Source organism: Solanum stenotomum, chromosome 3, assembly GCF_019186545.1.
Source record: "Solanum stenotomum isolate F172 chromosome 3, ASM1918654v1, whole genome shotgun sequence".
NCBI lineage: Eukaryota > Viridiplantae > Streptophyta > Magnoliopsida > Solanales > Solanaceae > Solanum > Solanum stenotomum.
The window spans coordinates 67,901,288-67,928,543 of record NC_064284.1 but is presented as its reverse complement, the minus strand read 5'-3'; the positions used below and the strand labels follow the sequence as shown (position 1 = coordinate 67,928,543).

The following is a 27,256-nucleotide window of genomic DNA, read 5'->3' as shown; positions in this document are numbered from 1 at the left end:
ACTGATTGGAGAAGAATGGAAAGTGGGGGTTGGGTGGGTCGCCGGAAAAGGAAGAAAATGAATGAGGGTTTTGGTTGTTGTTGCACCAATGGTGAAGATGGGGTTTTGGGTGGTGGCTGCTGAGGGAGAAAAAAAAAATTAGGGTTTTTTCTATTTGGAAATTTTTACCCCCTTCTCAAAAATAATAATTCGCCACCAGTTGACGTAATAGACAAACTATTCTTTATATAGGGAGTTGAAAACTACAATATCACTATTTTAAAATGGTGAGTTAAAATTATCGGTCAATAAAATATCTATGTATGAAATATTATCTATATCAGAATAAATTTTTGGATTATGCAAAATATCAAAATGAATATTAACAAATGTAACAGATAAAAATGAATATTAAAAAAAAGAAATATATATATATATANTAAGATTAACTGATAAAAGAAAAATCCTAAATTTTGATAAATAAGGATAGTTATCGATAAACTTATTTAAAATTATTAAAAAAAATTATTTTGAACTATTAAATAAATAAAACTTAAAAGTTACGAATTTTTGAAAATGTTAGGCCAAAATTAGGTGTCAACAACTTTTTCATTAAAGAATATAATTCTTTTCAATGAGTAATATAATTTTGTGGTTTCATACTAGTCATTTCATATACTAGTAAAGAGAGACTCAACGACCACAATATCAAATATACTTCAAGAATTTTGTGGGTCTAACATAATACAAGATTGTCATTAAATTTCATATCTTGTACTTTCAAATTTAAATTAGATAGTAAGTCTAATTTTGACTTTATCACAAGTAAAGAACCCCCTACATTTTAAATATGTTCTCAAAAATATTTTTCAAGTATTTGAAATTATTTTCCACATATTTTTTCTCATGCTTACACATTGGCAACACAAAGCCTTCTTTTGGAGATTTAATCCATATAAACACCTATTGTAGACACAAAAATCACTAATTTTATGTCACTAGGTTTTTTTTCCCTTTTTGTCACAACTAGAAAAATCACTTAGTATTTAGAATACTAACAATAAAGATTCAATCTTTATACAACTTGTTTCTAGTTTAACGATAAAGTTTTTATATTCTTCTAATAGTTAACCGAATGAACCTTGAATTTTGATGAAGTTTTATTTTTTATATTGTTAGAATCAGTTTCACATTCAGATAGAGTAGTAACTAGAGCCGTCAATATGGGCTAGGCCTGTTGGGCCGGCCTGGCCTAACCCGGGATTTTATAGGGCTGGGCTAAAAATTTTGGAGCCCATTTAAAAAAAAGGCATTTTAGCCCGGCCTGAATAAGCCTGCTGATTTGTGAGGCTTGAGAAATATAGGTAGGGCCGGCCTGTGGGCTAATACAAATTAATTAAAAAATATAATATAAAATTAAAATTTAAAATTAAAGAGATCCAAACTCAAAATCTATTTAAAGTGTTTTTAGGAAATCACTAAGTATAGTAGTTGCATCCACCATGAAAATGTCCAAACACTTGTTGCTACTCGAAACTGGTTACATGGTTTTTCTCAAACTGGTAATATATTTTTGTGCACATTTAAATATTATAATTCTCAATTTAGTTATTTTTTAATATTTAACTAATTGAAACCTCATATAAATTGCATATGAAAATGAAGATGTTAAGACAACCTTCCCACAAGTTGATTCATATATGCTTCATGAAGATGATCATGAAGTTGTTAGATACGCCATAGGTTTCATGAAGTGTTAGATACGCCATAAGTTTCATGATTTTTTAAGGAGTTTATTTTTTACATTTTTATGGTTGGAATATTGTCATATTTTTTGTGTTTTATTGTGATCATTGTAAAACAGTTAGGTTAATATTTCTATTTAGATATTTATACTTTTACTTGAAAAAAACTTAATAAATATTATAAAGATAATTTTATTTGTGGATTTGATTAACAAATAGTAACATTAACACCATGTAATATTGTTTTGTCGATATTTATGATAATATTTTTAAATTATAATTTATAATTTAATTTAATAATTATAAAAAAATATATATCTTTTTAAAAAGTNTGATAATATTTTTAAATTATAATTTATAATTTAATTTAATAATTATAAAAAAAATATATATCTTTTTAAAAAGTGGGCTGGCCCGGCAAGCCTGTAGCCCACGTACTTGTGGGTTGGGCCGACCGTTTTCTGGCCCACACAAAAAATGGGCTAGCCTGGCCTGTAAAATGTCAAAGCCTGTATGGGTTAGCCCGGATGGGGTGGGCTAGCCCATATTGACAGCTCTAGTAGTAAGCCAAAAGGTTTTAATCTCCAAAAACCTCAAATACAACATTGTTTCGAGCTAACGATGAAGATTTTATCTTTTTCAATCATTTAGCCTTAATATTCCTGACGAAGATTTTGTACTCTTCAAGTCAGAATATTCATTCAAACAGAGTGTTTAACAAATTGGTGAAGTTTCTATATTCTTCCAACCAATGCACAATCTGGTTTGTTCGTGAAGTTCTTATATTCTTTAAACCAAAGGAGTAAAAAAAAAATCTCCAAAAGTCAAACACAATCAAATTTCACATGGAGTAGAAAACTACAAAAGTTTTGTTTTTCCTCCTCTAAACAGAATACATATTAATAATAATAAAGACATATTCGGAGATCATCACATAATGAGCATCTATCCTAACATTTATGAAATAAATTTCATAACTTATAAAGGATAGAAAAAGAAAATAATAATCAAAGGAAATAAAGATAAAACCTGATTTTTACTCTCATTGAATCATATTCTATCTGTCAGCAATAATTCCATGCAAGTCATTTTTCTTGCTATTTTTTTTTCCTTTTCTCAGTTTCCATCATATTCCTATTTTCTTCAAGAAGGCATTTAATTTCAACAAGAAACTAAACGCATGTTCAATTATTGTTAAGAGACAACATTTGTTCATTTACTTCTTCTCATAGTTATATAAAACCAAGAATATAGGGAAAAAATTAAAGTGCTCATCTTAGCCTTTATGCACAAAATAACTTTTCTCATTGAAAAGAAAATTGAAGGGGTGCAATGCTTGAATGCACTTGAGAAGAAAATAAAAATAATCTTACCCAATCAAGGAAAACTTACTACAAAAAATATACTCGAACATATTAAAGTAGTACTAATTCATCCAAATCTCTTTTATCATATGATAAAATAATTCTCTTTTTATTCTTTTCTTTCCCCAATAAAAAGAACACAGAAAATAGAAGTAATTTCCTTACCACAGAAAATACCAACATTAAATTTCTTAAGCTTGTTATCTCTTGTATTAAGATTAGCAGACCAAAAATAATAAAAGATGAAAAGAAAATAAAAGAACTATCCGAGTCCACATAACCCACTGTGTGTCCTTAAGAAATTTAAACCCCTCAAGTACCCGAGGTTGCAGATTAATTCCTCCCAAGATAAAATGAATTAACCATTAAAGAAGTAGCGGTACCTCAAACTTCGATAATTTCAACGAACTCAAAAAGACATCAACGAATCACACACACAGACACGATCAATCAATTTTGTTTTGTACGAAATGTATGCAAAAGAAGGGAAGAATTCAATGCTGAAAAATGAGAGAAAAGCTCTCTATTTATAGACAACAAAGGGTAAAGGTCACAACCCTTTGGAAAGAAGACAACCTTTCAGAAAGGTCACAACACTTTGGAAAAGGCACAACCTTTCAAACGGTCACAACCCTTTAGAAAGGACACAACCTTTCATAAAGGTCACAACCCTTCGGCATAATCACAACTCTTCAGGAGAGTCACAACCCTTTATTTCCTGTTCACACCATTAAAATCCAACAAATCGTAGCATTGGTGGATGATCTTGGACAACCTAACAATTTGTCGGCCAATAGATATAAATGTTGGGATAGACAGTTCATTGAACATGTCTCGTACCTTCTTCTCTTTGATATGATAATGATGAAATTCTCCAATACCGGTGCATTCAATAACATAAATTCTGAAAGTTTGGTAACCTTTTCAAATCCCCTTTTGACATGATCTTTCCAGCACACATCTGAGGAGATGACAATCTTAACCTTCTTGAGGTTATGAAACTCAACGCTTGAAACCCCACTCAACAAATCCATAGTATCTTCTTTGGCCAAATCAAGTAACTCAGAATTGCAACAGAAATTGTAGATTGGGAAATCATCTAACTGGAGACAAAAAAAAAATAATCAGGACCAAATGCAGGTCAGATTAAATGTGACAAACACTTTAACCAAATGAAAAGATGAAAAAAGAAGAGATAAGTTCCAGTAAGTTTACTAGCGTATATTCCAATTCTATGCTAATTGTTTCCACATGTGGTGAGGCTCTCAAAAGACCAGCTACTCCGTACATATTAAATGTTGTCATATGCAACATCAACGTTAAATATTTGCAATTCAATTCTGAAATGGGCAACCCTTTGAACTGCAATGTGCACATGACCTGGTGCAGTAATCCCAACGAAACTAGTAAATAATGGAGAAAACAATTACAACAACAGGGAAGTACTTCACAACAGATAGAAAGTACTTTGACAAATCTAATTGTCTAAACACAGCTCTAAGAAACATCAATATAAGGACTTTCGATTTAAAGACAAACCTGTGTGAACCAAGTTCCAATTGTTAGATCAGTTGCATAACATAACTTTTGAAGATTATCTTGGACGAGAGTATATACTACTTGATGATAGTCATGGCAGTAGTCTTCCACATAAGTACTTGAAAGGCCTTTGATACAGGCAAAGCTGTAAATGAGCTTAGCATTAACTACAGAAGACACATTAACAAGCCTACACTTGAGATCTTCTCCTGATATTTCCAAATGTTGAATATACGGGGTAAAAATTTCTAAGTCATCTCCATTTCCACCCATCTTAACATAATCTCTCTACTTAAGTGTCTTCAATTTTAGAGAATTAATTTCCAGGCGACGAAAACCAATATACCTATATAATTCCATTGTTTCCAATGCAGGACAGCCTAACAATAATTTCACCATATCATCCTCGGTTAGCCTCAAACACCCCAACTTTATGCTCTTTAGAGAGTTCTACGATATGACCACGTTATTAAAGCCACAATTTCGAACATCTTAAGTTATTAACGATGAACATGTGCAGAGAGTTTCAGGCAATGTGCACTCATGACCATAACCCAACCCATAACCAAAACCATTCTGAAACGACAATACAACATTTTCTACTTCTCTTTCAAAAGAAAAACTAAAACAACGATTAATTAGGGTTTCATACTCAGGCCTGAAACTGCAGTCTGAAAGACACAAATCAATTAAGTCGAGTTGACACTTTTTAATTTTGGAAGAGAGGGAATGTGCTAATGCATTATGAATAAAGTAGAAATCTTCTCTTTCCCGATCAGTTGAACAAGTGAAATTGAAGCTATCAATTAAAGTTGGGAGACTCCGCCACATTGGAGAAACTAGACAAGTTCTGAATGCATCCTTTGTTGGGAGAAGTTAGAGAATTTGAATGAAGAGTAGATCCGGCAACTTACTGATTCCTTGTGGTGCTTCTTCCTCTATTACCTTTTTCTTCTTCAGATTTGTCATCTCCATCGGCAAAAGAGGGAGATTAATCGATTGGTTTGTTTCTTAGGCAATAAAATGCTTTGACAGATCACTATTACCTACCACACACATGTATATACTATCTTAAAATTCAAGATCTTTAGAATTTAAATTTAAAAGTCAAATTACTTAAATGTCCCTCTTATAAAAACAGGCACCGCTTCAGCAAAAGATGCATTTTTAGAAGATGAGTTACTACTATATTTTGAAAAGTCATATTTTTCCATTATTATAATTTTCTGGAGACAAAAGAGTTTATTGCTCAACACTGAAAGAAATAAACTAGTTTAATTTATTTGGAGCAGAGCGGAGAAGTTAGTGTGGATTTTACCTTTCGAAGAAATTAGTTTGTAATAGTTAATTCATGCATTGATTACTTGTGCTTCGGGTTCTCCTAATTCAGATAGATATGAGCGGAGTTGCATACGAAAAAGTTTAATTTGTTCGGAGCAGAGCGGTGACACTTAGCATAGACATGGATACTTTCAGATTTGTTGGTTCTGAAGTTTTTGTGTACCAGACACTTCTACTAGTGTCCTATGTGTATTGTGTCATGTAGAACTCATGTATGTACTTCTTCAACTTTATATAAATTTAAGTGTCTACTTGTGCATATTCAAAGTTGGAGGACATAAACGTAAACTGAAGCCAATTGTTAAAGGGCACATTTATGTATTATGCCTTTATGAAAAGTTGTGACTTTTATGAAAGGTTGTGACCTTTTCGAAAGATTGTGACTTTTTTAAAGGGTTGTAACTGTCAATTTTCTGCTGAATGCCTCTCAAAGTGAGAGAGTCTTTCCATTATATAGAAAGAATAAAGATTACACATCTCTAAAGATCCGTCATTCCTCTCCCTAAAGATCAACTATTCTATCTCTACAAATCTGCTATTCAATCCCTCTAAATCTGCTTTGCTATCCCTCCAAATCAGCTATTCTATCATAATATTTATTCCTTTGATTCTACAACAAATCTATATGCTAATTTATATCACTATATAATTACATTAATATATACAATTATTTAGATGTCCATCATGCTAACATCCCCCCTCAAATTGATGTTGGTGGATCAAGAAGCATCAATTTGCCTACTAGAAACTGATGGTGTTGTCATGCCATGGATTTTGTAAACGCATCAGCTATTTGAAGTCACTGGACACATGTGGAAGAGTAATGACTCCTTTATCTACAGCTTCTCGAATATAATGACAATCTACTTCGATGTGTTTAGTCCTCTCATGAAAAAATGGATTAGTAGCAATCTGAATATCACTTGTATTATAAGCATGGAGAGGAGTAGGATGAGATTGAGGAAATCTAATCTCAGCAAGTAATCCACAAAGCCATACAAGCTCAGAGCAAGGAGTAGACATGGATCGGTATTTAGCCTCTGTTGAAGATTTTGACACACGATCTTGTTTTGTACTCTTCCAAGATATCAATGACTACTCCAAGAAACATGCACCAACCAGTGATTGAACGACGAGTATCAGGACATCCCGTCCAGTCAGAATTACTAAAAGTATTAAGACGAATAGGAGAACCACTTGGAAAGAACAATCCACGAGTAGATGTTCCTAGAAGATACCGAATGATGCGACAAACAACCACCAAGCGGAGATGACAGGAGCTTGCATAAATTGACTAACTTGTTGAACTACAAAAGAGATATCAGGCCGAGTAATAGTAAGGTAATTTAGACTCCCAACTAATTGTCGAAACATAGTTGGATCAAGAAGAATATCTCCTTCCTCACGACGATACTTCACATTCAATTCCAATGGAGTATCTACGGAGGAGGAATCTTGAAGACCAGCCAAAGAAATCACATCCTGAGCATATTTGTGTTGGTTTAGAAATACACCTGAACCAACATTATGAACTTCCAAACCCAAAAAATATGTAAGAGTACCAAGATCTTTCATATAAAAAGAATATTTAAGTTGCTGTTGGAGGCTAGTGATTAGTGAAGAATCAGTTCCTGTGACAATAATGTCATCTACATACACCAAAAGAATAACACAACCTGTAGATGTTTTCCGAAGAAACAAAGACGAGTCATATTTGCTCTGCTCAAAAGAAAACTGTAGCAAAGTAGACCAGAACTTATCAAACCAAGCTCTTGGAGCTTGTTTTAATCCATACAAAGACCGCTTCAACTTGCATACATCTGATGTAGGCGATGGGAACAAACCAGGTGGAGGTTTCATATAAATATCTTCTTTGAGATCACCATGGAGAAAAGCATTTTTGACATCCATTTGATAAAGAGACCAGTTTTGTGAAGCAATAATGGCAATAATAGTTCGCACCGTAGTCATTAAAATTTTGCTATGGGTGCAAAAGCCTCCTCATAGTCCACCCCATACTCTTGTCTGTTACCAAGAATAACCAATCGAGCTTTGTACCGGTCAAGAGTTCCATCAGAATGAAGTTTGATTGAATAAACCCATTTACATCCAATAAGGCGGACATTTGAAGGACATGAAACAATGTCCCATGTGTCATTTTCTTTAAGAGTCAAACGTTCTTCGTCCATTGCTTTCTGCCAACATTCATGCTTGGAAGCTTGTGAGTAACAAGTTGGAACAAAAATGTTGGATAAAGTAGAGAAAAAGCCATACCAATTGGGAGTACGAGATACTCTGGTAGAGCGCCGAGTAGGGTCAAGAGGACCAGATCTTAAAGAATTCTCATATTCTAGTTGTGGTACAATTTCAGGCGACGAATCAGTGTCGAGATAGGATAAAGTTGGCCGACATCATTCATACACAAATCCAGGTTTGAACCTATTAAAAGAAGATGATAAATCCTCAAAAGTAGGAAGAAGAGGAGAAGCAGAAAATGAATCTACAATCATAGGAAAGAAATATTGATTCTCAAAGAAAACAACATTTCTAGAAAATATGAAATTTGTGAGAACATGGATAGTAGCAAATAAAACCTTTTTGTAAAGTAATATAACCTATAAAAGCACATTTAGTAGACTGTACAGAAAGTTTATTGCGTTGCGAAGGAGGCAAATGTACAAAACAAACACAACCAAATGTATGAAAATCACTATAGTTAGGATTTTGGTGGTAAAGACGAAAATATGGAGACTCAAGATTTAGCACTTTAGATGTCAATCTATTAATTAAATAGACAACAGTAGGCAAAGCTTCCACCCAATATTTAGATGGTACAAAGGACTCAATCAACAAAGTATGAGTGACATCTAAAATATGGCAATTTTTACATTCAACAACTCTATTTTATTGTGGTGTATATGTACAAGAGCGTTGTAAGATAATTTCTTTGTCAAGTAAGAATTTTTTGAATTCATAAGACATATATTCTCCACCATAATTAGATCTTAGTAATTTGATGCACGTAGAAAATTGAGTCTCAATGTAAGCCAAAAATGTATTGAACATGGAAAATACCTCAGATTTGGATCGAAGAGAATACACCCATGTAAACCGACTATAATCATCTATGAATGTCACAAAGTATTTGAAATGAGCATGAGAAATAATTGGTGAAATGCCCCAAACATCACTCTGAATGACATCAAAACACTTTGTAGCACGACTACCAAAATTAGGAAAAGGAAGAGTTTTACTTTTGCCTAATTTACAAGTAGAATAATCAATGGAAGCAACTAAAAATTGATTTTTATTTCCCAATAGACCAGAATTTGATAAATGAGACAACACAACAAAATTTGGATGTCCTAGATGCTTATGCCAAACCTCAGTCTTACTAGCAGTAGAAGTACAAGCAAAAGATAGAGCAAGAGGAATGGAAAAGTTTATAGGAAACAATCGTCCAACTTTAGGCCCCTTCGCTATTATCGTCCCCGACACCTGATCCTACATAAGACAACCATTATGAGAAAAAATCAATCACAATTGTTATCTACCAATTGTCCAACTGAAGTATGACTAGTGGTGAAACAAAAACATTGTTGAAAGTTAGAGTAATGTCCCCAACCTTGGTAATGGGTAAATTACTACCATTGGCAATCTGTATTGGTGATGGACCTTGATACTTATGAACATTTTTTTAGGATGCTCATTGAGTTGGTCATATGATTGGAAACACCTAAATCAACAATCCAAAAATTAGATGTAACACCATTACCTTGTAATCCCAATGTTGAAAAGGCTGACACGATCATTTGTTGTACCATTTCAGGAGTAAGAACTTGTCCTGAAGATGAGTTATCAATAGTGGAACCATTTATCCCAGCTTGAAAAGCATTGACCCTACGATTTTGCGGGCGCATATGACACTCTTTGATAATGTGTCCCTGTTGTTTACCATAATTACAAAACTTCTTGCTACAATTGCTAGCAATATGCCCATATACCTTATAACTGTAGCATTGAGTTCTAGTCAGATCCCTGCCCTTTCATTTACCTTGAGCAGCAAATGCAACAGTGACACCATTTTCTTTCTTGAAAGCATTTTGTGTGACAGGACATTGCTCTTCACGAAGTAATTCCCTAAATCAAACATCCAAAGAGGGAGACGGGTCACGATTGCTATGGATGAAAAGAAATATAAGAAGAAACGTACTAGTAGAAAATTAAGAAAAATAAGAAGAAAATTAAACAAATTGTATCCGAAATATAAACAACTCAATATCACAAAAACTGATAACGAAAAATTAGATCAATTAATATATAATATATCTAAAATAGAATATAGATATATTCAATATTTAAAAATACAATGAATAACGAGAATAACGAATATAGACAAAAACTTACTGAAATAATTATAGCAAAAAGACAAGAATTAGCACATAGGCAAAGTAGACTTAACAATAATATATTCGCAGGAACTTGTAAAAAATCTATAGTAGCACAAAGGAAAACTATTTTATATCTACAAATACAGATAGAAAGTTTAGAATATAAACTTCAACACAATCTATAAATAAATAAGGAAGAATATGCCATAGACGAAAAAATATATGAAAACTATGACGGATTAAAAATAAAGATAATATTTTCTAATCTAGGAAGAAGATACAAAAAAATAGGTGACAATATAAGTTTAATGTTAGAGAAAGAAACGGTAAAACTAGAAGATAGTTTAACTGCTATGATAAGAATAACAAAAGAAAATGAAGAAATAGATAGAAAAATGGAAATTGAAAAAATAAAACAACAACCAAAAAAGGAAGTACAACAATTAGAAGAAGTAAAAAATACTAAAATAATAGAACTAGAAAAAGAGCTGGCAATGTTAAAAGAAATGTATGAAATGAAACAAAAAGAAAAAGAACAAAAAACAAAATTAGCAAATGAGATAATTAAATTTAAAGAAAAATTGCAATTAGAAGATGAATTGGAAGGAAAAGAAGAAAATAACCAAGATAATCTACTTGAAATAAGAGTTGATGAAATAAACGATGATGATCTAGATGAACAACATTCAGAAACAAGTGAAACATATACAGAACTTTTAACAAATATAGATAATACAAAGAATTTAGAAGTAAATACACGAGACATAGACATGGATGAAAAACCTAGTACATCAGGAATAAAAAATCCAAAAAATTTAAAATATTATAATGCAAACTATGGACAATATGATAAAGAAAAAACTATATGAGATAAAAGATTAAATAAAAAATGGACACCCAAACCAATAACTGAACAACATGATTTTTTTAGATTTAGACTGTGTAGCAGATATAAATAAAACAATCCAATTATGGATGAGATATATATCAAAACAATTAATAGATAACAAAATAGGAATGACATAAACATCAGTATATATAAAAAGAACACTTATAGGAACAGTAAAATTATGGCTACAAAATTTATCAGATGAAAGTTTAAAACTCTAAGAAGTAATAAAAAATCTAATAGTGAATTAGCTACTACAACTATGGAAATATTACATAAATACGAAATAGCTATAAGAAATGAATTTAGTAGTATGACAACAGAAGTAGAAGAACAAAATAGAGAAAAAATCGTAAACCAAAATCTAATGACAAAATTAGCAATATGTAATATGTGTTATATAGATGAATATACATGTTCATTTAGAGAATATTATTATAAAGGAACATATAGCACAGAAGAAAGTAAGGAAATAAGAAAATTATATTTTACAAAATTACCAGAACTTTTTAATTCAAAAGTAATAAAAAGTTGGAATGAAGCAGGATTAATAGATTCCTTAGGAGCCTATATAAAATTCTTACAACGATGGTTTATAGAACTATGTGAAAAACATAAAGAAGAAATAGAAATGGAAAAAATACTAGTAGAAAACTTAACATGTTGCAAAAAAAAAAAAACGGCACCCCAATTTGGTTGTATGGACAAATACTATAAAAAGAAATATAACAAAAAATATAGATCAAAATATAAATATAAAAAACCAAGAAGAAGATACTATGTAAAAAACTACAAAACCAAAAGACCATATAGACCAAAAAGAAAACTAACATAATGTACTTGTTATAATTGTGGAAAATTAGGACATATAGCTAGAGATTGTAAATTACCTAAAAATCCAAAGAAAAAAAATATCATAAATAATAATAGATAATGAAAAATATACACAAATAGAATACATAGATTATGAATTAGAAAATGAAGATAGCATATATGAATTATCAGAAAACGAAACAGACGAAATGGAAAATAATTCAGCAATAGAATCAGATAATGAACACTATATAAATGACTGAAACATATATACAAATAATAACTAAAGAAAAATATGAAGATGAAGAATCGGCAGAACAAAAAATAATATTTGATAATAATATATTTGAACAAATAAAACGAAAAGAATTAGACCTAATCGTAGAAAAAATATTCGAAATACCAACAATAAGAAACTGGTTTAAACAACAAAAAGAAGAATATTATGTAGTAAGCCAAAATACCAATAATAAACAAACGAATAAAAATAAAGAAATACTAGATATTAAAGCTAAAAATCCAATTAAATATGTACATTTAGCAGGAACAGAAATACTAATAAAAACATGTTTTAGAGAAGGAATAGATACACCATAGAAATATACTTAGTGGATGATAGAATTATACAACCCATAGAAAAAAGTATAATAAGTACAGTAAAAGGTAACCTCATATACCAAAAATTTAAATTTATAATAAGTGCTAACTACTCAGTAGCAATAAATGACAGAAACATATATAAATCGCTAGTATTATATTGGAAAATGTCAGGGATAGAACTAGCCTCAGGAAGTAAAATATTTACAGCTAGATGTAAAAACTTATATGTTTTAACAACGTAACATAAAATAACAGCAAAAAATAAAAAATAAAAAATAAAAATAGAAAATCCTTTTGAAAGGATAGTTACAGTCATAGATAATAATGATTATAGTTATAATGAGATTGATATAGAAGAAGATTTAGAAATAGTAAAAGAAAGACTAAGTACATCAAAAAGAATAAACTATGAAATACCCCAAATATCATAAAAAATGAGTACCTCAAGAAGAATAGATAAAACTCCACAAAAATCAATAGAAGAAGAAATAGAACCATATTATTACTACATAACGGGAGTAATGGAACAACGAAAATATCTAATATTAATAAATACAGGACAAGAAGAAAACTATATTACAAGAGAACTAGTAAAATAAGATGAAATAATTACTACTGAACAATCATGCCCTGAACTACCAAAGGCTTTGATATATACCAAAGAAACTACGGCAAAGGAAATAATCATTGGAGGAGTACCAATAATAATAAAGTTTAAAGTATATCAAGGAGATACAAATATCACTTTAGGAATAAAATGGTTAGAACAAGTGAAACCATATAATTTAGAAGACAAACAGTTAACAATAAATTATAATAATAAAAAGATAATAATAAAAAGAACTTTCTTATGATAAAAACATGAAAATATATATACTTGCAAAGATAATAATAGAAGAATATTACAACAGATATTATACACCAATGATAGACACAGGAGCAGAAGCTAATATATGTAAATACAATTGCTTACCAGAAGATAAATGGAAAAAATAAACACCGATAGTAGTAACATGGTTTAATAATGAAGGAAGCATGATTACATATAAGACAAAAAATATAAAAATACAAATATGGGATAAGATATTAACTATAGAATAAATATATAACTTTGAATTGACCACAAAAGATATGCTATTAGGAATGCTATTTTTAGAAAAATTATACCCACATATAATAACAAAAACACACTAGTGGTTCACAACACCATGTAAACAAAAAATAGGAGCAAAAAGAGTAAATAACAAAAAACGAAAAACAACAGAATGGATAAAAGGAAGTGAGAAAATTACACAAAAATTAAAAAATATAAAAGAAGAAGACCCTAAAATAGAATTAATTATATTCTCTATAGATAAAGTAAAAATAATCCAAGATAAGTTAGAATTATTATATAGTGAAGATCCTTTACAAGGATGGGAAAAACATAAAACAAAAGTAAAAATTGAGCTAATTGATAATAATAGTATAATAACCCAAAAATCATTAAAACATAATTTTAATGATTTAACAGAATTTAAGATACATATAAGTGAACTACTAGAAAAGGGTATATACAAGAAAGCAATAGCAAGCATACAAGCCCAACATTTATAGTAAATAAACATAGTGAACAAAAAAGAGGAAAAAGTAGAATGGTTATTGATTATAGAAATTTAAATGCAAAAACTAAAACATATAATTACCCAATATCAAATAAAATATTAAAGATAAGACAAATACAAGAATATAATTACTTTAGTAAATTTGACTGCAAATCAGGATTTTACCACTTAAAGTTAGAAGAGGAATCTAAAAAACTTACATCATTTATAGTACCACAAAGATTTTATGAATGAAATGTATTACCATTTGGATATAAAAATGCACCAAGTTGATATCAACACTTTATGGATAACTATTTTAAACAACTAGAAAATTGTGTAGTATATATTGATGATATATTACTATATTCCAAAACACAAGATGAACATATAAGATTATTAGAAAAATTTATACATATTATAGAATATTCAGGCATAAGTCTAAGTAAAAAGAAAGCAAACATAATGAAAAAGCAAATAGAATTCTTAGGAATACAAATAGATAAAAATAGAATAAAAATGCAAACACATATAGTACAAAAAATAAAACTCAACTAAACAACTAGATACGAAAAAAAATTACAATCGTTTCTAGGACTAGTAAACCAAGTAAGAGAATACATACCAAAATTAGCAGAGAATTTAAAAACATTACAACAAAAATTAAAGAAAGACATAGAATACCAGTTTGATAGAAAAGACCAAACACAAATACAAAAAGTAAAACTATTATGTAAGAACCTACCTAAACTATATTTTTCGAAGGAAAACAAAAAATTTACTTATATAGTAGAATCAGACGCCAGTGAAAAAAGTTATGGAGGAATCTTGAAATACGAGTATGATGGAGAAAAAATAGAACATCATTGTAGATATTATTCAGGAACATTTACTAATACAGAAATAAAATGAGAAATAAACAGGAAAGAATTATACTCAGTATATAAATGTTTATTATCATTTGAACCATATATCGTATATAACAAATTTATTATAATGCAGATAACACACAAGAAAAATGGTGGCTAACAAGAAAAATACAAGATTCAGTAACAACAAAAGAAATAAGGAGATTGGTATTAAATATATTAAATTTTACATTTACTATTGAAGTAATAAAAACTGATAAGAATGTTATTGCAGATTACTTATCAAGACAAAGCTACTCAAACTGAGAAAGAAAATACAATTGAAGATATACTCAAAGCCACTACTACACTTTGTACCAAAGTAGATAGTATGGACAATGAGATACAAAAACTAAAGGCTAAAGCTATAAGTCAGTCGCATGACTATAAACATGCAGAGATATGTCAATCGGAAGACACTAAACATCCAGAGCTAGAAGGAGACGTTGGGACACTCCAAAAAACCCATAATGATTGTTTCAATGCAGCTGCAGGTACAAGCAAAACAGTTAGGAAACAATATACAAACACTAATCTAAACAAAATGTCTGAAAAACAATTTACACCAAAAATACCAAAAGACCCATTGATTATATCACTGCAAACCTCAACGTATGCAGAGAGCCTAAACAAAGACAAAAAAATTTATAACCATATCACACAAACATATATTAGGAATATACATAAAATCCAAACATATTTGAATCTTAATCCCAGATCTACCACCACTAAAGAACCAACCCAAGATTATTTAACCCAAAAATTACAAGGGTACAATAAGTTGATAGCTCAACCAAAACTAAAGCAAATTTAGTCAAAACCTGTTACAACTATGGATCATTAAGTACAGTTTATACATACGATGGGGAAGAACTAAGTGGTATATCAGAGATACACAGAGCATTCATAACCTATAAAAGAGTAACGAAAGGCAATCTATTTTATGTAAAGTTTTATGCGGCCCCGGTAGAGATACTATATGATGAGATAAAACCAATAATACAAGTTGTAAAAATAGGATTAGCCAGAGATATGATAATTTCAGAAGATATCGGACAATAACTAGAGATACAAGAAATTGAGATACCAAGTTTCTATGCTAATAAGAGAATAATTGGTATGTCAACAATTATCCAAGAACTAGCAAATAATTATCTAAATGGGAATGCAATATGGAGTTTTTATTCACGAGACCAACTTATGATATATTCAAACTCAAGGGAGCTAAGGCAAGCAGATATGGACGAAGTACAAAAATGGATATTATCTCTACTCAAACCAGAAGAACAACCTATTACCAGAGCATTAAAGAAGGGATTCATCTCAAATGAACTATTAACCAGATATTGTAAACTAATTGGACACAATATCCAGATCATATATGTTCAAAATGCAATGGAAAAGATAATGTAATCCCTGATGTCCAGCTGGAATGATAAAATAAAAGAAGATAAAGACAAAGGACAAAGAGATAAAAAGAAGACATAAAAACGTGTTTTGCCAACAAAGCCACACAAAGCCAAAAGTAGATGTAAATTATTATGTAAAAGTCTTAAAGTGTAAAGTAGTAGTCACATTATTATAAATTATTAGGTACAAGTTAGTAGAGTAAATTAGTCAACATATGCATGTGCATTATTAAAGTAGTATTGACAAGTGTAAAGTATGGTAGGTGGTGTGTATTATTAAGAAGACAAGTGTAAAAGTAGTGGGTAGGGATGATTGTAAAGTAAGTGTGTAGTATAGTACGTGCATTATTGTGCACTAATTCCTTGCTATATAAAGGAAGGTATATGTAACATAAAGGGCAGACTTTGAATAAACGAAGGACTTTCATAAAAAAAAAACCCTCTCAAATATTTAAAATACTTAATAGATAATGGAACAATCCTCAGATATCATGGATAAGCAAGAGGCAAAGGTATATTGTTAAAAAAATATGCAAAACTAATTTCATATATTCCTGAATATCATATATATGATTGAATAAATTTATGTTAGTTATTATGTATTAGAATTATTTGAATCATGATTTCTAGTTTATTAGCACACTGGAAACAGGGAGAAAACTTCTATACTATGCCATCCAAATGTTGAAATCGGTAGGCGAAGAAAGTCGTTTAGGGTAGTAAACAAAGTTGAGGCGCTGATAAGAAGGAAGTATCCGCTAAAGTATGATGCTAGTAGTGACAGGAGAACATGATAAACAGATAATCTAGTTCATAATAATCTAATATGAATTTAATCAATTATGAATATAATAGGAAGGAGTAATTGAAAATAAAAATCTGCATGATAAAGAACATGACTACATACATGCATGATGAAATGATAAAGAACTATGAAACTTTAATTGTCACGCCCCAAACTCAAGGGGCGCAACTGGCTCCTAATGCCAAAACTCAGGCCCGAGCCGACCCTGCTGAATCATTTGCTACTAGTGCATGGCAGTCGCATGCAATTAAGAAAACAAACAAGTATATCTCGGCTTAAAACTAAGCCCTCGGCCGGCAAGGCCCCTGTCAACAGATCTACAAAAGAAACAACTACTCCCAAGAGTTCATATAAAGAAATTGTCAACTAGCACAGAAGTCCTGATTGGGCCATCAAGGCCACCATGATCTCTATACCAAAACTGAAAGCATGTATATAACAAGACAATGCATCACACAACTAACAAGCTTCAGCAAACCAATAAACCAGGCCAGCATGGCCATAACGTAGTTATAAACCCCACACACTAGTCTGCAAGCCTCTAAGAGTATTAACGATTGGCGGGACAGGGCCCCAGCCTACCCATAAAAATATGTACAACAAAATCTAACAAACCTCCAAACACTGGCAGCTCCGGAGGAAAGGGGATAGCCAACCGGATAGAAGTCAATCCTGCTGCTGAGGAGGTCTACTTAGTCATCTGTCAGGACCTGCATGCATGAATGCAGCGCCCCCAGGCAATGGGGCGTCAGTACAAAATAATGTACAGAGTATGAAAGGCAATATGCTATGATCAAGTATCCTAATATACTGGAATAATCCGATAAATAAATCAAGGATAAGATAAGTGTACTGACTTGCTCCTAAATCTAAACTTATCAAATATAATAAAACAACAACCTAACAGAGCCCCCATAAGCTCGGTAGGTACAAACAACACACAATACCACCTACTCAGGCCCCCATAAGCCCGGAAGGTGCCAATCAGTCTATATACCCCTATCGATAGTCCCCTATCCCTGTAGGCAATGACATAGCCCTCTTAGGCATTAATATAGCCCCATAGCAGCACATAGTTCTCTTAGGTATCAACATAGCTTATAGACAACTCATAGCCCTCTTAGGCAACAACATAGCTATGTAGGAAGCCCATAGCCTTCTTAGGCGTCAATATAGTCCTGTAGGCAACTCATAGCCCTTCTAGGCATCAATATAGCCCCATAGGCAACATATAGCCCTTTTAGTTATCCATTTAGCCCCGTAAGCAGAACATAGCCCTTCTAGGCATAAATCACATTCCTGCAGCTAACCACAATAGCCCCAAGGGCAACAATAACAATCAAATTGTTAAAAGCGAGCAATCTAGTTATAAGCAACCTGTACAAATAGCCTCTACGTCGTGTCCAACATAGGGACGCTACAAAATGAATAAGAATCCCGACAAGGGAAGATTATATCAACTCGAGCAGCTAATAATCAACAATAACGGCTACAAGTATATCAAGTATATTAAGGAACATGCCGTAAGTAGGGAATAGCCTTAACATACCTTTTTTCGCTAAATTCATGTGGCCTAACGACTTTTACTCATAAAACCCTTGATACTACAACAAGGTAGGACCATAATCAACACACAAAATAAAAGATACCATGACAATACGATAAAAGATATGTATTTCCGTCGCAAATTGCTATTTGCTGCTTATAAAAGCTAGAGTCGATGAAAGAAGGGTCTTACCTCGATCTTAGGTTTGTAATACGCCTCAAAACCTTCAAATATATTCAAACCCTTGCTGTCCCAACACTAAAGTGTGATATGCTACGAAATTGATAAAACAAATTATACCACGATGATGAGCCCAACGCGTAGAACAACTTTCGTCAAGGACTTGAGTTGAGAAAATCTATACTTCACTTGATGCTAGAAATGGGTTTCTCTAATTTCTTGGGTTATTAGCTTAAAAATGAAGAAAAAGTTTGAAGAAGAAGATATATGTAACTTTCCACCGACCTAGGGCCCCACCTCACGTGCCTACTTGTGCAGTCCTACGAAAATGTGAATATCTCTCTATTCTGAAGTCGTATGAACAGACGGTTTGATGCATTGGAAACTAGACTCATAGACCTTCGATTCGATAGTTTGTGGGCCCCATAACTCTTTATAGATTGGGAGAAGACCTCCAAGACATTTGACCCAAATTTAAGAGAAATCTTTAAGAAGGAACTTACGATAACTTCCACCAACTTTTATTTTGCCACTTACCTAACTTCAAAACTTGAGATGCAACACTTGAACACTTAAAATAGGACATACCACCTCATTCTTAATTTATTACCCACCCTTCTTGTCTTTCCATGGAGATACGAGTAATTTTAGACGTTTCGGAAAGTCGGGGTGTTACATTAATCTTATAAATACTTAAAGGTATAGAAATAATTGAATTAAGGAGAATAATATGGGAAAAAATATTTAATGATAACGAATCTGAAGATATATTAAACCAACAATGGTATGAAATAGACTTACATGATTTAGACCTCGAAAGAATAGAATGATATGATTTAGAAATAAATTCAGACTAAAATGAACTACGAATATTTACAATATTGGACAGAATCTATGGAAAATATAAAACTATTAGAACAATTAATGGAAGAAAATTTATGCATGTACCTAAGAACCCAAGATATGTTATATCTAGAATATATCACAAATAATATTAAAGAGATATCAAGATTAAAACACTTAGCAAAAGAATATTATAGTAAAATCTTTGAAATGAATTCCTCACCTACCAAAAATGGTACACCTACCAAAAAAGTCATGAATTCCACACCTACTACACTACCAAAAATATCATAAAAATATCATGAATCCCTCACCTACCAATAAGATGAATTCCGCATCGAAAAATGGTATCAGAGTGAACACTCTCAAAGTCAGAGCATAATTTCATCAAAAATTGGTCTCGCTTGCTTTGTTCATGAACTGGCTGAATCACAGATAGAGATTCAGTGGGTATTTTGGCATAGACAATATCTGTAAATTCAGCCCATAAGTTCTTAAATCCAGAAAAATAATCATGAACAGAAAGACCTCCTTGAGAGTAATTAGCAATTTCATACTCTAATTGAAAGCGTTTTGCGCTATTATCTTGGTTGTAAACCTTTTGTAAGTAATCCCACATGGCCTTAGCTGTCTTGTACGACCTGAGATTAAGAACAATAAAAGGGTCAATTGACCCTAGATCCATGTCATCACCCAAGCATCTTTAATTTTCCATTCACCTAGCTTTGTTGTATAAGTAGGAGCAGGATCACTTCCATCTATATGGCCCCATAGTTCTTTGCCGGTGACAAATAATTGAAACTAAAACTCCCAAAAAGAATATTTTTTTCCAGTGAAATGAACACTTAAGGATTCAAAGTGATGTGAATTCATGCTTTTGAATAGCTTATGAAAACTACAAAGACTCACGAAAGCAACTAGAATGACCAAGAGCAAAAGTCGTAGGTGGTAGGACTGACTGTCGACAAACAGTCAACAAAAAACCAAGATTTTCAAATTTTTTTTTAGAAGAAACCACAGATGACTCTATGAAACAAGACAACCAAGAGAAGGCTCTAATACCATGTCAATTTTCTGCTAAATGCCTCTCAAAGTGAGAGAGTCATTCCATTATATAGAGAGAATAAAGATTACACATCCCTAAAGATCCGTCATTCCTATCCCTAAAGATCAGCTATTCTATCTCTACAAATATGCTATTCAATCCCTCTAAATTTGCTTTGCTATCCCTCCAAATCAGCTATTCTATCACAATATTTATTCATTTGATTCTACAACAAATCTATATGCTAATTTATATCACTATCTAATTACATTAATATATACAATTATTTAGATGTCCATCATGCTAACAGTAACCTTTCCGGTAAGGCACAATAAGAATATTTTCACACTACCCTTTGTTTTCTAAAAATTGAGAGATTTCCTCTCATTTTAAAAGAACCAATTTTCTGGACTTCTCCTAATACTACTAAATCTAGTATTCTAAGTGTACTTTACTACCATTGAGTGGTTCGCTGACACCGTGGTTTTAGGTACCGATACACTGGTGAGTAAGATCGTTCATCCTGGGAGGATATATTACATTAACCTCAGATACTTGAGGGGAATAATTTCCTTAAAAGGGGACACTATGCATTCAGTGGGCTCGATTTTCTTTCTTTGAGAAAAATATTTTGTATATAGTTTCTGATTCTATTTTCTTTACTAGCTTTCATTTTCTAGTTTTGAAAATACTCTTTAAACTTTGTTGTTTCATACCAAGTGCTTCAAAGTTTTGTTCTAAGTATCTTAGGAATACAAGATGAACAATAATCTTAAGGAAATTACTATACTATTGGTATTTCTTGTATTCTACTGATTGAGGGAAACATATCATGAAAGTAGAAGATTAAGGCACTACTTCTCCAGAATTTGGTGCTTTGTTTAGCAAGGTCAAAGTGAGAATGTACTAGAAGAATTGGTGGTATTTCGGTTAAAGATTACACCAGGTAACCTTTTTATTATTTATCTAAGGAGGAAGATAGTTTCTAAAATTAGTTAACTCTTTTGACATTTATCATGTGTGTCTTTGGAATAAGATCTGCAAACTATATGTTTTTGAATGAATTTTCCTTGGCAAATAGTATTGCCTTTAAAATTCTTTAGTTTGCAGAATGAGATTTGAAAAGAAAAGCATATCTATGTGATAAGAATATGCTTTATTCTGTTTAGAGATCCAAAAAAACTTTTGTAGTTTTATACTCCGTGTGAAATTTGATTGTCTGATTGTTGTAGACTACAAATAAATTAGACTATCCAATTGGTTTGAAGAATATGAAACTTCACCTAATAACTCAGTGTTGCACTTTTGATTTTCTATAAACTTCATTGTTAAATAGAAACAAATTGTACAAAAAAATTTGTCTTTATTGTTAGTATTCTAAATACTAAGTGGTATGTCTATTTGTGATAGAGGAAAAAGACCAGTGACTTAGAGTTTGTGATTTTGTGCCTCTATGGAATGAACTTTGACATTGTGTAAAGATTGTCAAAGGGAATTGAAGCATTATAATTCTTTTGTAGAATAATATTTCGAAAATGGTTTCATATTGCCAATGAAATTTTGATAGTATGGAAAAAAATATGTGGAAAAACTATTTTCAAATATTTGAAAATTATTTTTGAGATCATATTTAAAATGTGGGGGTTCTTTGCTTATGATAAAGATAAAATTAGACTTAGTGTCTAATTTAAATTGGAGCACAAGATATGAATTTTAATGATACTTTTGTATTATGTTAGACCCAGAAAATTATTGGAGTGTATTTGATATCATGATCGTTGAGTTTTTCTTTTACTAGTATATGATATATGATGTGACTAGTATGAAACTACCAAATTATATATATACTTGTTCAAAATAATTGTGTTCTTTTATGAAAAAGTGTCACTTAAAATGTTGAGATTTTTCATGAAAAGATATGTCTATTAAAATAAAAGTATTTGTATAGATATGAATATTGGTGAATAGTCATTTGTCATATTTTGTAAAAGAAGCATTTTGGACTATATTGCCTTTATTGGACCCGATGAAACTATGTCCATGGGTAGTTCTATAACAATCAAATTGGAAGTTATGGAAAGGTCCTTCTGAAAAGGACATTTGACGAGGTGCTGACTCTAAACAATGTTTGTATCACACAAAATTGTAAGAAGTAGGAACAAAATATTTGTGAGAAAAAGCTACCTCACGGAGAAATTTTCAAACTTAATATTTTATTTTGTTCTTACTTGCTTGAGTCAAACTATTTGTGACATGAACGCTTGGGATATGTCAATTACAAAACCTTTATGAAGAGTTGTGACTTTTATGAAGAGTTGTGACTTTTATGAAAAGTTGTGACTTTTATGAAGAGTTGTGACTTTTATGAAAGGTTGTGACCTTTCCGAAAGATTGTGACTTCTCCAAAGGGTTGTGACCTTTCCGATAAGGTACAATAAGAACCTTTTTACGCTACCCTTTGTTTTCTAAAAATTGAGGTATTTCTTCTCATTTTAAAAGAACCAATTTTCTGAACTTCTCCTACTACTACTAAATCTAGCATTCTAAGTGTACTTTACTACCGTTGAGTGGTTCGTTGACACCGTGATTTTAGGTTCCGATACACCTGTGAGTAAGATCGTTCTATCCTGGGAGGATATATTCCATTAACCTCGGGTACTTGAGGGGAATAATTTTCTTAAGGGGACACTGTGCATTCAGTGGGCTCAATTTTCTTTCTTTGAGAAAAATATTTTGTATATTGTTTCTAATCTGTTTCTGATTCTATTTTCTCTACTAGTTTTGAAAATACTCTTTAAACTTTGTTTTTTCATACCAAGTTCTTCAAAGTTTTGTTCTAAGTATCTTAGGAATACAAGATGAACGACAATGCTTTGCTACCCTACCCTGCTTTCTCAATAGCATCAAAGTCTAATGATTATATTGATGCCAAAAAACTCTGAATTCATCAGATAGTACTTGTTGAACTTCCTAAACATTCATTTAGACATGAATTGTCAACTTACGCAAATGCAATTGGGTTGATACTGGGCATGAGTGTATTTTTTTTAGGATTCTTGTTGTCTGATATATGTGCTTACAAAAACTGACGTTCTGGATTTTTCTCTTGAAGATGTTACTTGGTTGGCTCCGATAATGAGGCAACAGACAGGTTCTTTAGGGGCTTTGCCACACTCTACATCTCTTGTTCTTGATAAGTTTTTCTCGGAAAATGAGATTTTCATTCCAACAAGCGACATGTATTCTGTTGAAGTACTTCTTAACGCTGAACATGGAACACCTACCAGTGGATGTAATCAACTTAATTTGAGTCAATTTCCCTTTGATCCTGGTGCTAAATGTGTTACTATAGCCATCCGTTTAACTGCCACAGATCTTTTTGTATGAGATCCGAGAATAAATTTCACGTTCATGGCTCTGACGGGCAATGGCGGATGTATGTTATGAATTATGGGTGCTTAAGCACCCATTGCTTTTTGCAATAAACACTAATATTTGTTTGTAATATCTAATAATTTATTCAAATGTATTAACTAAGCACCCACTTTATATAGCAATTCTCAAACTAAAAATATTTGAGCACCCATGAAATAAAATTTCTGGATCCGCCATTGCTGACGGGTTACACAGTTAACGTGGATGCACTACAAATGCAGGGCTGTTCTGGCAGGTATTGCTTAATTGCTTATTCGAACTCTATGACTAGAGTGTGGGATCCCGGGCAATCTTCGTATGCGAATTCCTCCATTTTGTAGCCTGATTCAGCACTAGCAATTGCTCTTTCTCCAAATTTTATATTGTTGAAAGAAGTCTTTCCTTCTATCCTACAACATTGACATCAAAGGTGACTGGATTGACTTGGAGAAGAAATATTCTTGTTTTCCAGTTTCATGGCATGCTGAAAATAAGGCTCGATACGTGTGTATTTTAGAGACGTATTCGCTCAAGGTTAATGTTTTCGCAAGTCTTGGCACGCTCCTACTTTGGAAGGATGATTCTGGCCTCGCCCCTGTTGCCAAATATCTCTGTAGTTTCTGATCTGCTAGCATTATGCTAATCTTGTCTTACTTCCATCGTTGCAAATCTGAAGGACTGGACACTACCAAACCTCTTGTCTCTAGATCGACTTTCCTTGTTTTAACTCAGCTAGTTTTTTCGGTGGGTTTGGGAGAGTGAAATTGTGCTACATATTTCATTCAAGCTTTTGTGGTGTTAACCATTGGAGTGGGTATTTTTGATACCGGAGCAGGAAATGACTTGCCAACAAGAAATTCAGTGGATGTGAAAATAATTGTCCATTTGATTGTTATTTGGACGGCTGGATTGTCCTTTGTTTATTCCTTTGTACAGTACTCTTCTCATGGTGAGTTTGCACAATGCATTTATGGTACTGCATTCTTTGAGGAGTTGGATAAAACAATTAACAATGATTTCAAATCAACACTATGGATTGGAAAACAAAACAGAGCATATATGGTTACCTCTTCGTTATGGAATTGTTATCACACTACTCTTTAATGGAATTGATGGGAAGAAGTATGTTTCACCTTATGAGACTGATATTTTGTTATTGTTGGCATTGTTCTACTTGAACCTTGAGGACAAGGTTCTCATTGAGGGCGGAAGTATTGTTGTGAACAGAGTTGGATATGTAAGGGCCTATGGACTAGAATTCGTGGAGACTAATTTAGTTGGAATTATTGGGCCGAGTAAAATGTTGGAGTGTCTTATTTGGGATCCCGGCCCAGTTAGCATTTGGTTAAAAGGGCAAATGAGTCGGAAAGAAGGGTTTTATGCATATTGAAGAAAATGTTTGTCCTCTCCTCTTCTTCTAGAGTCTAAGCTTCTCAACCCCATTCTTATCTCTCTCTTTAGTTGCTTGTTATTTCAATATTTCTATTGTAATTCGGCAGTTTGATTATTGCAATTAGAATCTTAAAGTTGTAATAGTGTTCCAGTGCTCTTATTAATATATTGATGATTTCGGTTTATTACACCACAAGTCTAAATTTGAATTTGGGCTTTTTAAACTTCAAACCTCTAGGAATGAAGTCTACATAGAAACACCTAATTATATAGCCAAAGCATTGAACTGGGTAATGAAGCAGGAGGACGTGAAGGTGGTTCAGTACCAAATCGGTTAATCGTTAAATAAATTTTAAAGATTGTATATATTTAAGAAAAGGGTGCTACAAGCACTATCTGGTGTCCTATCTACTTTAGTTTGCCCTAACTGCCTGGATTAGGGGCAGCAAATCTAGTTTCCAAATAAGTCAGAATCTTAGCGGAAGCTCTTCCTTTGCCAGCTATTCGTATGTCAGCTACTACTTTGTCAGAGGCTAAGTTCCCTTTATCTTCCGGGAAAGGAATAGAAGAAGAAGCCCTCGTGACTCGGCTACATAAATCTGCATATTTATAGAGAAATATTGTCAATCAGATCAACTTTTTTGTGTTAGCTTATCTTATTCTTCCTGAATTGTCCCGAATTACTTACGGAGTTTGAGGGGTTCACTAGATTTTTTATTCCTTCTCCATTTCTAAGAGCTGGGAAAGGTAAATATTAGTATATTATTTCTTCCCTCTCTTCTTCTTCCTCCCTGACTTCATACTCACTCTAACCCAACAAAAAGGGCAGAGTTCCATTTGGTGGGTGGGTCTAGGGTGAACGAAAGGATGTGTAGCAGAGGGCCGGTGAGGCATTGTGTCGTCAAACAGAAAGAACTTTGCTCTTCCATTTCTTAGTAGGAGTGCTCCTATGTTAGGAGGACGTTTCGTGCAAGAAATAGGTTTGAGTTAGTGCACTAGCTAGGTTGTTTTATTAGTTAGCTCAATGGGTATCGGAAATAGGTTCTTTAAAACCAGGAAAAAAACAAAATAGAAAGAGGCCAGGAAATACAGAACTTGAAATCCAATGTAATCAATAGTTATATCCTTTGGCCAAACATACATACTCAAAGTCACTGCAGAGCCGATAAAACTGGAACAGAGGAATAAATGAAGTCGCTGCGGAGCCGATAAAACTGGTACAGAGGAATAAATGAAGTCGATGCGGAGCCGATGAAACTGGAAACAGAGGAATAAGTGCACAAAGATAGTAATAAACAATGTTTTTATAGCAGAAGTATTCAGTACAAAAATGGTCCTATCAATGAATTAAGAACATCATTTATTTTAGGGAAAATGCATAAGTACCCCATCATTTATTTTAGGGAAAATGCATAAGTACCCCCCAAACCTATACTATACTAAGGTCCTATTACCCCCCCCCCCCCCCCC

General features: G+C 32.3%; 2 protein-coding genes across 2 annotated transcripts in view; both read right to left on the bottom strand.

Moving 5' to 3' along the window:
* Positions 1 to 3,799: 3,799 nt before the first annotated feature.
* On the bottom strand, positions 3,800 to 4,900 carry LOC125859232 (uncharacterized). Its single transcript, XM_049538928.1, has 4 exons — positions 4,628 to 4,900; positions 4,304 to 4,468; positions 3,929 to 4,191; positions 3,800 to 3,806 (listed from the first exon to the last, which is right to left on the bottom strand). Exons 1-4 carry the CDS (start codon positions 4,898 to 4,900, stop codon positions 3,800 to 3,802), a joined length of 708 nt encoding a protein of 235 aa, XP_049394885.1.
* A 21,309-nt stretch (positions 4,901 to 26,209) lies between these two features.
* The window catches only part of LOC125859230 (F-box/LRR-repeat protein At3g03360-like), a 4,229-nt gene continuing 3,182 nt past the window's right edge, over positions 26,210 to 27,256 (bottom strand). Inside the window, exon 2 of the mRNA XM_049538927.1 lies at positions 26,210 to 26,385. Within this exon, the coding sequence (XP_049394884.1) occupies positions 26,210 to 26,385 (176 nt within the window). The remainder of the gene's footprint in view (positions 26,386 to 27,256) is intronic.

Bases quoted from the DNA above. Each gene is read 5' to 3' on its own strand.
- LOC125859232 (XM_049538928.1), bottom strand. From the start codon at position 4,900: ATGGGTGGAAATGGAGATGACTTAGAAATTTTTACCCCGTATATTCAA. The intron at 4,469-4,627 runs GTTTGTCTTTAA...TTACTGCACCAG, and splicing joins TTGGAACTTGGTTCACACAG to GTCATGTGCACATTGCAGTT. The intron at 4,192-4,303 runs GTAAACTTACTG...TTTTGTCTCCAG, and splicing joins TAGAATTGGAATATACGCTA to TTAGATGATTTCCCAATCTA.